The sequence below is a fragment of the Etheostoma cragini genome, chromosome 16 (genome assembly GCF_013103735.1).
Source record: "Etheostoma cragini isolate CJK2018 chromosome 16, CSU_Ecrag_1.0, whole genome shotgun sequence".
Lineage (NCBI taxonomy): Eukaryota > Metazoa > Chordata > Actinopteri > Perciformes > Percidae > Etheostoma > Etheostoma cragini.
Window position 1 is genome coordinate 11,680,163 of NC_048422.1, and position 14,197 is coordinate 11,694,359.

At 38.5% G+C, this 14,197-nt stretch overlaps 1 protein-coding gene across 5 annotated transcripts in view; it reads right to left on the bottom strand.

The window, feature by feature from the left end:
- LOC117959098 (NMDA receptor synaptonuclear signaling and neuronal migration factor) overlaps positions 1-14,197 on the bottom strand; it is a 39,690-nt gene continuing 25,493 nt past the window's right edge. For all 5 annotated transcript variants that reach the window (XM_034896002.1, XM_034896003.1, XM_034896004.1 and 2 more), the window contains 8 exons: positions 11,788-11,918; positions 10,113-10,196; positions 9,508-9,541; positions 8,635-8,705; positions 8,365-8,444; positions 7,492-7,594; positions 2,107-2,182; positions 1-996 (listed from right to left, as the gene is read on the bottom strand). In XM_034896002.1, the coding sequence (XP_034751893.1) occupies positions 899-996; positions 2,107-2,182; positions 7,492-7,594; positions 8,365-8,444; positions 8,635-8,705; positions 9,508-9,541; positions 10,113-10,196; positions 11,788-11,918 (677 nt within the window). In that variant the 3' untranslated portion in view covers positions 1-898. The remainder of the gene's footprint in view (positions 997-2,106; positions 2,183-7,491; positions 7,595-8,364; positions 8,445-8,634; positions 8,706-9,507; positions 9,542-10,112; positions 10,197-11,787; positions 11,919-14,197) is intronic.

The window sequence follows — 14,197 nt, forward strand, 5'->3', positions numbered from 1 at the left end:
ACATGGAAAACACACGCACTCGCACACAAAATCTGCACTTTCTTTTTCTTCTTTCTTTTCTTTTTTACCAAAACATGATGCTAAATTCCTCAAACAGAAGATACATGTCTAGAGAGATAATACATTCATTCCAAGCAATGGCAATGAAGATTACAATATCTTGATAGAATAGACAAACAGATTAATTACTTCATGGCTAAAACCTGAGTTGTTCCAAAGTATTTCCATATGAAACTGCACAACAAATGCACATCAAAAATAAATGATGCATCATTATTCTCATATAGAGTATTATTTGCATTACTAAAGCTATGCTAATTTTTTAATGTGATATATACACACATTGACATATGGATTATTTATGTATATGTATGTCTCCAGGGGTCTGAGATCATCTGAGAGGTCCAGTTGAAACACAGAACCGGATTATGGCACGATGAGTTTCAGCGATTTTTCTGAAGCGCATCAGCCTGAAAATCCGCCTTTTCAACCAAGATGTGACTAAAATTATATTTGCTTTTTACGCATTTGTATTTTGGATTTTCCTTTTGCTTTCAAACTCAAGAGAAAAAGGGAGTGTGTGACTAAGATGCGGACAGTCCGGTTGTCTCTGCTTTTTCCTCATTTTTTCTTTTATGTGTATTTCTTTGGCCCTTTCTGTTAGTCTTTCATCGTTACACTAATAATGAGGAGGAGCAGAGGCACGGCATAACTTAGTTTGTCTTCAGCGTCCTTGTCCTGCCTCTCATCCTTCTTCCTCCGCTCCCGGTCCGCTCAGAATGAAAGCAGGTATGACTGTTTATATTGAGCCGAGCACTATAGTTGAGCAATGTTCAGTCATCGGACCAGTTTTTTACTGGCTCCTCGTGGCACCGGACCATTTATCCATGTTTCTTCGTCACAAAAACTCCTCATACTCCAAGAGTTTGGAGTGCTGCCGTGTCTTCCAAAGCCGGTAGAGGCGGAAGTCGAAGTACAACTCAATCACTTCTTTGCCTTAATGTGTAAATGAGACAGGAGAAGTTTAAATCACACGTTATGGAAGCAGAATATACCACACGACATAGCTAGATCACAATCTTTTCCTAACCTTAACAAGAGCCGCGAGTGCCTAAACATCCAAACTTCAATCATGCTTTAGGTGCTAGGAGTGGATATTTTATTGCAAGCGTTCAATTCATTGTTTGAAACATTAACATTGTATATTGACATTTTGCAACTTTCCAGATATGTTTAAAAGCATAAAGTGTATAAAAACTATAACTCTGGTGGCATTAAGGTCGCCTCTAAACAAATTGGAAAATTAGTGTTAGATTCAAGGAGACGGGGTTGATTTGTATGGGGCAAAAGTTTAGCGTGGTTTTATATGACAATGAATTCAACACGTTGGGAGTTTTGGTTATACATCTCTTAATTAGTTTGTTATTTTACCACAGTTTGCCTGTGAAAATTGATTTACATTCTGTTTTACTGTTATTGCCTCTGTTATGAGTACATTGTAAATCATCAGGGTCGCAGAGGTTGGGACCTCTAAGGAGCACCAAGAGTTCCGAAAGGGATACTCTGTGGAAAAATGTATGAAAGTAAAGGGTTAATGAAGAGGAAGTCTGGATCTGGGTGTTACAGACAACAATTTCTAGTTGTTCCAGTAACTGAGAGCAGGCTTTTGTAACACTTTTTCTTTTCTTTTTTGAGTAGTACTGTATGTCACTTGGAGCTTGGGAGGAGAGGAGTGCAAAGTAATATGACTACTTTCTCGCTGCTTTCTCCTGTGTGGTGGGAGTTTAAAGTTTATATGACCAGGATCAATTGCATTAAAAAAAATAGCCAGCCAGGGAGGATTCAGAGGCAGGAGAACAAGGGAGTGTACAGTATAAGAACACGATGAATTGGGTACAGCAAGTGATACATTTTTAAAATAGATTATATTTCACTTAAATTAAAATAAGAGAACAGCTGTTTGAGTAAAATCCTCCTACAGGATAATACAAGACATTCAAGTTGGTTCACAAATATTCCCTATACTGCACTGGATTCATCACGTGTATATATGCACGTGTGCGTCCGTGTGATCTGCATGTTCGGGGTGTGTTTGTTCAGACCCACCCTGCGCAGACAGCTCCAGCGGCGACTCAAACTCGACAGAATAAGGCCTCATCAGATTCTTCAATTTCTGGAACAGCTGTTGGCCCGAGATAAGAAAGCAAACACTAATTAGTCCTATTGCACTTGGATACAATTGCAGCAGGGGAGCCTGTATCTTCACACAGACACGCACGCATGCACACACACACACACACACACACACACACACACACACAAACACAAACAAGAAAGCTCATCTTTAACACCACTAAAGTTTCAAGCCAGAGAACATGTTCAAAATGTGCATATTAAATCAGAACAGAAAAGATGCCAACAAGCACACAGTATTTCACAGAAGATATGATTATTTAAGAATTAGTCAGCTATTGAGTAGTCTTGCTCCAGTGTCCAGATTACGGCATAGCATTAGCACTTGCGTACCTCCTTACTGCACCGCAGGGCTACAGAGATACAACAATAAGACCGCAAGACCTGTGGTTGGTCATCTTGGACTGCTGATGTTTTTTCCAAGAAAGTGCGAAAAGGCCCATTATTGATCTATATTTTCAGCAACACACAAGCAGCAAAACCAGTTCCTCTTTTATTACAGTGCATGAATGAACAAACACACACACACACACACACACACACACACACACACACACACACACACACACATACACATACACACATAAACCAAACAAGAACAGCAATGAAGAGAGACAAATAGCAGCTCTTCCTGAGCAGGTAACTTTGCTTGGCTTCATATATCCTCCCTGTTTTTCCATGAAACAGCAGAGCTTGTGGAAGATTTAGAGTCCCTGTCGTATTCCTAGTGGCATTGCCAGACCTATCTCCACAGCACCGTGGAGTAAGGTCTGGCTACACCACAGATACATTCTAGGATAGGATTTTTTTCATTTCTTTAAACCAATCACAATCGTCTTGGGCGGCGCTAAGTCCTACATGCAGCGATGGTGCCTCTGCAAAATAGACTCTGGATGAAACTTGTTTTGGTGGAACCTTTGCACCCCACAAAAGAAATCTTTAGACACAATATTAAACAAAGCTCACACACAATAGTGTTCACACAGTACAGTTATATGATCTATTTCAATTAGCTAGATACATGGTCAGACCTTATTTACCAGTGTATAGCTGTGTTTACTTTGTCCACAGCAATCCCCACCAATCAGTCCCAAACGTCCCAGTTAGATAAATGCCATAAACATATTCTTTGTAAATCTTTATAATCATTCCCTCCATCTGCACCAGATGTGAGGCTTTATCCTGGACTGGAAATGCACTTCCGTTGATCCAGACTATATCCCTAGTGAAGAGTCCCATGTTCAGGAAATTCAAAGAAAGATTAAAATCAAACTGAATTTATCTGGACATTAGAATGATTTGAGATGCTCATGGATAGCTTGCATTTGCAGTCCTGCAAGTTTTTTTCTCATACTACTATATGAAAATTAGCACTGAATGATTAGTTGCTCATAAAATGAATGGATGAAACACACCATGTCATCCATCAACCAAGATTATGAAGTTTCTCAAATGTGAGAATTTGCAGATTTTTCTCAGTATTATTTTAATTTAGATTAACTACTTTTGGTTTTGGACTCTCGGTTGGACAAAACAAGCACTTTGACCTGAAATTATGAATTTATTAATAGTGAGTGTAGTCATAGCGGATGTAGTAATCATTAACAACATCTCTAATTACATGATGACTGTTTAATTAAAGTATAGCAATTTTAGGTTATTCTGCAGTCTCGCTGACGCGGTACCATGCCCATTTAAAACTCAAGCTTACTGATTTCTTGCTCCAATTTAGTCATGAGGGATCTGAATAACCCTTTGTCAGGGAAATAAAAGGCCGAACGCGCTTTTGTTTTTCACTTTATGATGTTAAAATGGAGGTGGTGAAGAAAAAGCAGCTTTCATTCCTTGTGTTTGCAGTCCTTTGAAAAAGCTGAAAGAAGATGGCTGCGTGCCAGCTGTGGATGAGAGAATGGCTGGGGAGAAGCAAGCAGCGTGTTTTGTCTTTAGTGTAGAGAGAGCTGGAGGCAAATGAAAAAAACTCAAATAATGTCTTGCAAGTTGGGTAGTTTGGTTTCTGTCCTGCGTGGCTTCTTTCGAGCTCTCAGTGGCTGTTGTCAATACCAATGCAGATATTGTACTGAGAAAACCGAAACATGCTTGAAAATCTCTGAATGAAAACTGGGTCAGACTGCCTCTCTGACCGGCTGGTCTCCATCCCCAGCCTATTTGTTGTGTTTGCTGAGTGATTTTTATTACTCATGATTTAACCAATGTGTTTTTACCTTTCAAATCGAGTGGCGGTGGTTTAATTTACTCAAGTCAATCAATCCACTCTATCATGGCTGCAGGCATGTCAATATTCAGTTTACGTATACCAGTGCCAGGGCCCTCAGCAGTGGTGGGGGCATGTTGTTTCAGGTACCAATAAGTACCATGAAACCAGGAAGTCCACTTTGAGGGATATCAGGATAAAAGAGTTTGGCCATATTGCCCGGACCTAGACAGGTTTTTTGCAAAGTAATCAGGGTGGCAATCATGTTAACAGTAATGAGCATGCATGACTTGTATGTGTCTATAAGATGTGAAGGCATGCATGGCCTATATTAGACTACCATTACTACTATTGCTATTACACCTATTATACCCTATTTCATTGATACCTCTCTGTAAGGAAGGGAAGGGCGTGGGAGTTGAGGGTAAACAGTCTCTTTGTTAGTACCTTGTTGCACAGAATGACTCTTTGTATTAGTTTCACTTCATGGATGTGGTGTAATATGTATCTGTTATGTTCAAAATCCCACAATTAAATCATACACAAAAATGTAAATAAAATAAAATTGAGGTTCAACTTTTTTGCCCGACGACCTCAAGGTTTTTTGATCTTTTGCATCTTCCGCTTGTTTGTCTGAACACAGCCTTAGTTTTAATTAAGGGAACTCCTATTGCTACATCATACAACATTTTAGACAATAGCCTACTTCTAACATTGTGGCAGCAGTTTGGTGTGGGCCCTTTGCTGTTTCAACATGACTGCATAGGCTTGTTCGAGATAAACTGCGCCTTGCCTGTAATGTGGACGAGAGCAAGCGGCAGCAGCCGGGGGCGGTGACAAAAATCTACTGTCAAGTCAGTCAGTTTAGAGCGATAAACAGCAGCCTTCCGGCTGAACAGGAGGTCACAGAAACACTCACATCCTGTCCGATTCCCATTTCATAAAATGTTATCATACCCACAAATCAGCTTGTATACAGTCTCCAGTTGTTTTTATTATGACAGAGTAGCAGTCAAACCGCTCGACATGTGATCTGTTGCTGATTTTAATTAACAACACTCCGTAGATGATCCATTATCTGAACGGATATAGTCTCTCTGAATTTTAAATGTGACAATCAGCCAAACAACAGCCTTAAAGCCTTATAAATCAGACAAATGGCAGTTCATATTCCTTCAATTCAAAAACAATAAAAAGTTTATATAAAACGTTATCATGTTGAGTTGATTCTGAACCAATCAGCTGTATTGATTAGCTAAGAGGCCAGCGTTTCCCAGCATACCCTGGGTCCGCCTGTGAGATTATTCTTGCCCGTTTGTGCATGACGTCAGAACAAGTCGGGATCAAGTCGGACACAAATCTAACCAGCATGCATCGGGCGGCGATCAAAGTGATCGATTCTGCGCAGACCTGGCTCATCTCTAACGAGCCTAATGCCACCAGGCACAAAGTAAGGTCCATAAAGAAATTATTTTCCCAGTTTGGAGGGGCAGAACTTTTACTGGCCTGCAGAGAGCCCCTTTGGGATGAAATGTAATGGCGACTGCGAGCCAGGCCTTATTTTCTCACATCAATGGCCGACCTCCCCGATGCTCCTGTCGATTAACGTCAGCAAATTCCCCATAACCCAAGACCTCCCAAAAGAGTGGAGGCTGTTATAGCAGCATATAATATACTGTTTAATGTTCAAATGTCCACGTACTTTTGCCCGTGTAGTGTAGTTGCCAATGGAGAATAGTTTTAAAGGAAAGCATTAACAATTAGGTCAAAGCTGGTAAAATTTCTGCATCCTTAAAAGGGTATGTGTGTGTGTGTACATGTTCTTTCAGCAAGGTATAAGCAAAAATTCATTAACTCTATTTTCTGACTGACGTTTTATAAAGACTATAGTAGACAAGCTACCAGTGTGAAAATATCACTTCGGGAAGCCTTGAGAAAAGAAAAGAGAAACGCACCTATTTTGTTGTTTTGGATTCAAGCTCTCCTGAAACAACTGCATGTGTGTGTTTGTCTGTAGGGGTGGAGATATCACTGATTTGCAGTCTGTTCTGCAGACTGCCAGCCTGTCCATCAACCTGGAGAGATCCACTTTATATAACAAAGCATTTTGGCAGACATGACTGGAAAAAACAAACACCGCTGGCTATGGTGTGCGTCTGTGTGTAAATTTGTGAGCGTGTCTGCCAGCTTGTTTGTGTGTGCGTGTGTTGTTGTTGTTGTTGTTTTTTTAATGTGGTTATGTGTCTTATTATGTGGTCATGCCAGGTAGAGAGATGTGCAGCCTTTCTCAGCATGTATGCTCTTCAGCTGTAACCCAGTAACATCATACAGAGTGAGATAATAATCACACATTAAAACAGGAGCGGGAGAAACTGATACAACCAGAATGATATTGTGGGGATCTTCTAAGTTATTACATCAATTTGTGTGACACATTAATCTTAAATGAACAGAGACCTTGTTATGAATGAATTGGGATTCTACTCTTGCGTGACGTTGTGCGATGGTCCCACCAGCGTAGGAACTGATTCATAGTTCTGTATCAGATTTCACCGCTCGCTATCTATTATATATTTTCTGCCTGTATGCTCCACAGTAATCTTGTTGATAAAAAGCGACTAAGGGAGGGCTGGTCTTGTCTTACTGTCATGCATTCGTTAATAGCCGAAGTGACTGTGTTTAAAGTTCATTCATGCACTGTGATAAAAGAGGAACTGGTTTTGCTGCTTTTGTGTTACTGAAAAAGAGAACAGTAATGGGCCTTTTGTCCACTTTTTTGGAAAAAAACACAAGCAGTCCAAGCTAACCAACCACAGGCCGTGCGGTCTCAATGTTGTATCTCTGTAGCCCTGCTGTGTAGTAAGGAGGTACGCAAGTGCTAATGTTACGCTGTAATCTGGACACTGGAGCAAGACTACTCAATGGCTGACTAATTCCTAAATAATCATATCTTCTGTGAAATACTGTGTGCTTGATGACATCTTTTCTGTTCTGATTTAACATGCACATTTTGAGTGTGTGTGTGTGTGTGTGTTTGTGTGTGTGTGTGTGTGTGTGTGTGTGTGTTTGCATTAGTGTCTTTGTACCTTCTCTCCATTGGGGTTGCCCAGGACATAGCATCCCATTATGTGGATGATGTTGGGTTCTGGGTTGATTTTACTCATGAAGCGACTAAGCCTCCTCCAGAACCTGAACAAGGACAAAGGCTACAGTTACACGCCTCAAGAGTTTTTTATTCTAAATTCTAATCAATTATCAATTCATCATTATCAATTATTATAATCAATCATTGACAGTTCTTTAACTTTTAAAAAGATAAGCCCGCGTCAAGCAATTGTCACTCTTTATTGGTCAACTGTTGTTTTAACAGAATATACATATAGAACAGGAAGTGAGACTTTTGTTTCATATATCTGAAAAAAGTTAACATCTACTATTCTACTAAAGATCCATTGGAGGGATGCCTCACTCCAAAAAGTAGTATGTGTGCTCATAAATGACAAACCAATGTTACGAGAGTGTTGAATCTTCACAGTGGAAGATTAAGTCAAGTCTGAGAAATAGTATTTATATTCTGAAAATAGCATAAAGAGCATTTTACATGACATTTATGTCAGAATCTTTAATCCTTTACATGCCCAAAATAAAATGAAGATTTATCTAGGATTGAGCACGTTTCGTTTGGTTGAGATTTTAACAAGAGGATTTTTGATTGAACCCTTCTTCTGATTATCAGTGGAATAAAATGAAAGTACAGCAAAGGTATCTTATTAATAAAATAATTCCCACATATTTCTGTTTTTACAGCAATCTTATGACTCGGTCATGTTTTTCATGTCTTGTAAAGCATCATCACATGTTAATGCTTTATAAAACATAAGAAATGGAAACTATCAAATATGTGCCCATAGGAGGCTCTAGGCTACTATAAACGTGTCATTGACTCAGTGGTAACTTACTGGCTCATGGCCTCTTCCTTTTCCACCTTAGCAAAAGTTGCCACTTTATTTTTCAGTAAATACAGGTGACCAGGGCCTCCCTAAGAAACACACACACATACACACACATAGAGTGATTACATCCCAAAGGAAGGTACTTTACATATCTAACTGGGTACTCAGGGAGTTCCATACATAGTGCATGAGCACATAATCTCATATACCCCAAATAAAACCTAAATTTCGACAGGAAATACAGTATAACACTTATTCTGTCTCCTTGTTCTTTACCTGACAAAAGATGAGCATCCTCCAGAACTTGCTTCCTCTCCTGTAGGCTGTGAGCTTCTTCTCTATTTCCTCTGTGAGAGAGAGAAAAAGGGTTGGATTGATGTTAACGATAGGGACCGAGAACCGAAAGAGAATTAATATGAAAAGAGACAAGTCACAATGTGGTGAAAGAGGGAGAAATGCGAACGGTGAACACAAAGGAAATCTCTGGAGGTGAGTTCAAGTACAGTTGTAATAATAGACAGCAGAGACACTAATGTAAGATGTAGTTTAAATTTAATTCAACAGTGTGTACTTAATGCAGCAGGAAATGTCACTGCAAAATCAAACAGGCCAATGAAAGACAGTAAAATGGGAACCTGAAATCCATACCAATTATTAATTTACGTCCTCTCACTAACTCTGTTTGAGCTATTCAGTGCAGAGTTCATTATTATCTTGGGAAGTTCTAGGGACCATTTACTTTACAGTAAGTGCTTCTGTTGTGAACAAGACAATCATTTTCCTTCTTTAATTTTGGAGCATTTTAACTGGTTCTAATTGAACAGAGTGGTCAAGCGACAGTTCATTCTCCACTCCTCCATTCAAGGAGAGCATAGAAATCTGTATATACATCTGTGACTCTATATTTCAAAGTAATTATGTCTCTTTACTTGTTCAACTTGTTTCTATCTTTATTGGACAGCTTTCATTAGTTGGACACTAGTGCTATGTGTACCTCTTACACCTTCAAATTACCTCATTCAGTTCTTTTGCTTTATCTTCTGTTCTTAAAGTCATCATTATTTTAGAATATTTTTTAAGAGTTTTATTCAATGCACTCATTATACTCATGTATTGGAATTACATTTTCCTATATACTCTATTACTCACCCAAAATATCATCAAACGTTGCATGTTCGTGGTCCTAAGGAAAAAGACATTCACATAAAACTTAATCATTTAAAATTCCAAAATGCTGTAATTCAGATAGCAATGGAAGCGCTTTTTAACCCTTGTATAGTCTTCACTTTCGGGACCCTCTCGTCAAATTGACCCCTGACTTATTTGGGGTTTTAAAAACAATTCTGAAATAAAATATTACTTCATAATCTATTAACAAATATTGTCTTTAGCTAAATTTCAAACAATTGAGATATGCTGATATGCTAGAACAACAATAAAAAAATGAAGTGTGAGTTGTATTTTGTCATAAGGTTATTATTGTTAAAAATCCAATATGTGATCATTCATGTAAATTGAAAAAAACACAAGTGGTCATATCCAGAATAATTTTCTGAATTGAGTCAGGAATACATGTTTATCAGGGAAATAAGGTAAGGCCATTGATTTTCAGGTAGAAAAAATGTACATGTACCATTTTTCTTCTTGTAAAAATTTGTAATGGGTCAATTTGACCCGAATACCATACAAGGGTTAAAGAAACAACTTATATGCCTGGAATGTCCATAATGCACACATGCCGATGTCCGACTCACATAGAGGATGGGGATGATGGAGGGGTCATCCCTGCGGATTATAGTGGGAATGTACTCCGCCTTTGGGACCTTAGAAGAGATCAGCTGAAGGAAAAAGAGAAGCAGAAGAAATGATGGATTTAGTAGGATGCATAGAAAGGAAAGAGTGGAAGATGAAGAAAATGGAGCAAGGTTCGGGGGGAATAGAAGAGTGACAGTAACAGTTGAGTAAAGGGGAAAACTGTCTTCAAGTCTCATGCCGGCAGGGAATGTATAGCTCTACAGCGAGAGGGTTGAGAATACATTAGGTGCATTTAAGCGACTGCACTTGGATAAATTTACCTTCTTGAGATTGAGCTAACTTAGTCTGCCATCAATGTGTAATCCTAAAGTAACCATATCCTGAAATAACCGTTTTTCTTACCTATTTACTATGGATCAGGGACAGACACCAATATTCACAAGTTCAGTTTACTTGTTATCCCGTCTGAGGGACCTTTCTAAAGTTTCCACATCCACATTTACTTTTTATTTTTACTTTTACAAATTAGTTTTTGACACGTAGGTAGGGAGGATTTAACAATAGATGCTAGAGAGTTGCATTGTTGGAAATGTAGGATAGAGGGTTTTTGGGACCTGAGCTTCAACCTGACTCGCCAGATGGTTTGTTACCCAGAACCATCTGAGAATCTATCATTGGAAATATAACTTGGCAGTGGGGTTGCATGATATTGCGATATAAATTACAAATATTGCGATATCGATATTCATTTTGACAATTTTAAACTTATGTAAAATTACAAAAGATATAGGAAAACTCATCAAAATAGATTAAAAACAATAAAAACAAAGGTTTATTTCAACTGATATAGTACATATTGGACTGGTACAACATGAATAAATGAATAAATACCCACCATGTCTACAGAACAGGACATGTTTTGGACAGTATACTATAGTACACACACACACACACATATATATATATATATATATATATATATATATATATTTATATATATATATATATATATTGGGAACAGGACAAAACTTCTAAATCAAACACAACTAAAGGTTTGAAATCAAACACAACTAAGCCACACAGCCATCAGACGGGACGCATTGCTCCACAAAATATTCCATACTTATCGCAAAACGTTTGATATAATATTGCGCAATGTCATATCGCGATAACAGTATTGAGTCGATATATCATGCACCCCTACTTTGCAGGTGTCTATCACGGTCTAGTCTCACATTGCCAGACCCGTCTACACAGTGCTGTGTCAGCGATGGTGCTTGGTCTGGCTGCTCCACACAAACCGTAGGCCTACATTCTGGGATAGGGAAAGAAAACGGTCCCAAAACGTTGGCATGTGCAGGATGGCTCCTGACAATGTACTTTTGCTGTACCAGTCTAATCACAGGCTTACGTTGACCAATCAGATGTCTTCACTTCCAACCGAGCCAGTTGGTAACTCTTGCTGAAGCCATTCAAAAGTGTTTTCAGTCTAAAAAAAACCTTCAGTGCTGTTTTTTTGTATTCATTTAATGAAGAAATACTCCAGTTTTATCATAACTGATGCTATTGCAGCTTCTCTTATTTTTTCTTAATGTTTTTTTCTTACAATGGACTCCCTTGTAAGTCTGGCAATTTAAGCTTAATTTTAAATTGGTGAACAATATGATCTCTTACCATGATTTTGGGAGGTACAAAGTCATCTCCTTCGCAGGCCAGCCTCTCCATCTCTCTCTCCTCCTCCCAGTCTATATTGTCATCGAGGCCTCCTTCATCTAATGTACCGCAGGAGGTCTGCAGGTCTCCACCTAGAAAAGAATATAACACTCCAGTGAGCGAAAATACTTGAGATAATAGGGTGTAGGCAGAAGTGTTGGATGGGAGGCAAGAAAGGTGAGAAAATATGTGAGTGAAGGACGTGTCCAGGAAGTGGAGAGAGCTGGGTGCAGAGGAGAGCAGACATGATGGAGTTGTTAATAATGGTGGGGACATAAGACAGATGGAGCAGGGAAAAGAGACAGCTGACAGAAGGAAAAGAAAGGAGCGACTGATGAGTGAGTGTGGCAGCAGGATTTCTGGCATCAGCTAACAAGGAAAGCTATGAAAACCAAACTGGGGTCAGAGGCTATTTTATGAAGGGAAGGTGTTGGATAGCATAAAATCTCGCTTTTTGACATGTAATCACTATTTGTATTTTATCAGGTTATAAAATGATTCACCAAATATTACTGTGATCACCCAATATACTCAAATATAATCATGTCACACTATCAGAATCATGAAATATCAAATAACTCATTAGAATTAATAATGTGTAATATTAGGAATCTGAAGCTTTGAGAAAGAAGACACTTTTCCACATCTGATTCTGTTATGAAAACTTAATTTAGGCAGAGGCCCTGATTAGCGTCATTTAATTTAACTCTAAGTAGGGCCTCTGTATTACCTTGGACTATGGTAGAAGACAGCTGTTATATTATTTCACACCTCAAGGGATATTTGCTTGTCATGGTAATTATTGATGTTTGACAGTCTGAATCCTCCTTATAGGTCGGTGCTTTAATAGAAACTACTGGCTGATAATTGCTATTCCTATTTGAGTGCTAATACACTGAAATGTACGTGCCATTTCCCAATTCTGTAGTTTACGTCCAATGTCAGCTAAGGTGTTAGTGTCCGAGTTATTGAAACTGTATTTCAATTCTTTGCCTATATTTTTACTATTTCAGACAACAAACCTAAAATAATAATTGGGCAGTATCGTTAGAGGACTCTCAAATATCTATGTTGGCATTAGCCTCCATTATCAGTCAAGATTTTGTCAATAGCTTCTGTAAACCATCTAATAAAGAAAGACTGCAGGTACCTAGGGAGAAATGGCAGTGTGAAAAGAGAGTAAAGAAAGAGAGAGAGAGTATGACAGAGGAGAAAATGACAAGCAAGATTGACGATTAATGTCACCCCTCCAGAGAACAATACCTTTCCATCAGGAAAGAGGAAGAATGAGGCATCAACCACACCATTAGACTGTCATCAACAGTTCATTTATCTTTTATCACACTCTGAAACACAGAAACACTGAAGATGGAGATGGAGAAAAAACATAAATCCACAGAAACTCAGACATCAACATAGACAAACAGCACATGCAAACACTGTGTGTTCAAAAGCCTTTTAAAAAACACTAAGACATACGTTCCTCGCGTTATCATTTGTACCAGCGGACACAATTGGACTGAGACAAACACACTCCGTTTTGGAAGACATACTCACAGAAAGAGAGCATCACAAAGTTGAAGAAAGACCCACGGTCATAGGGAGACAGATGGACAGGGTCAGTGTCAACAGCAGAGACAGTCAGTTTGTATGTGTGGCAGTGTGTGTTATGTGCAAGTGTCTTTGTATATTTTGTGTTAGTTGCTCTTGATCTGCCAAACCGTGGAACGGAGCTGAAAAACCGTGATGACAAAATGTCACCTTACTTCATCAGAGATGTCTTTGTACCGTACAGTATACTGTAGAGCTGGGCAATATATTGATATTATATTGATATCGTGATATGAGACTAGATATGGTCTTAGATTTTGGATATCGTGATATCATAAAATGGCATAAGTGTTGTCTTTTCCTGGTTTTAAAGGCTGCATTACAGTAAAGTGATGTCATTTTCTGAACTTACCAGACAGTTGTAACTATTCTATTATTTGCCTTTATCCACTAAGTCATTATATCCACATTACTGATGATTATTTATCAAAAATATCATTGTGCAAATATTTTGTGAAAGCACCAATAGTCAACACTACAATATCATCGCAATATCGATATCAAGGTACTTGGATAAAAATATTGTGATGTTTGATTTTCTCAATATCGCCCAGCCCTAGTATACTGTCATATCACAAGTCCTATTTGTCTGTTTTTACATACTTGATGATAAGAGGCTTTAACTTTCAAGTAACTAAATCACCACTGAAAACACACAAAATTGTGTGTCATACAAGGCCGCCTTCTGTTGGCTAATTATGAAAAAGGTTAAGAAGTTAAATCAGTGACGTCATCGACATTTCTAAACATTCAATTATTT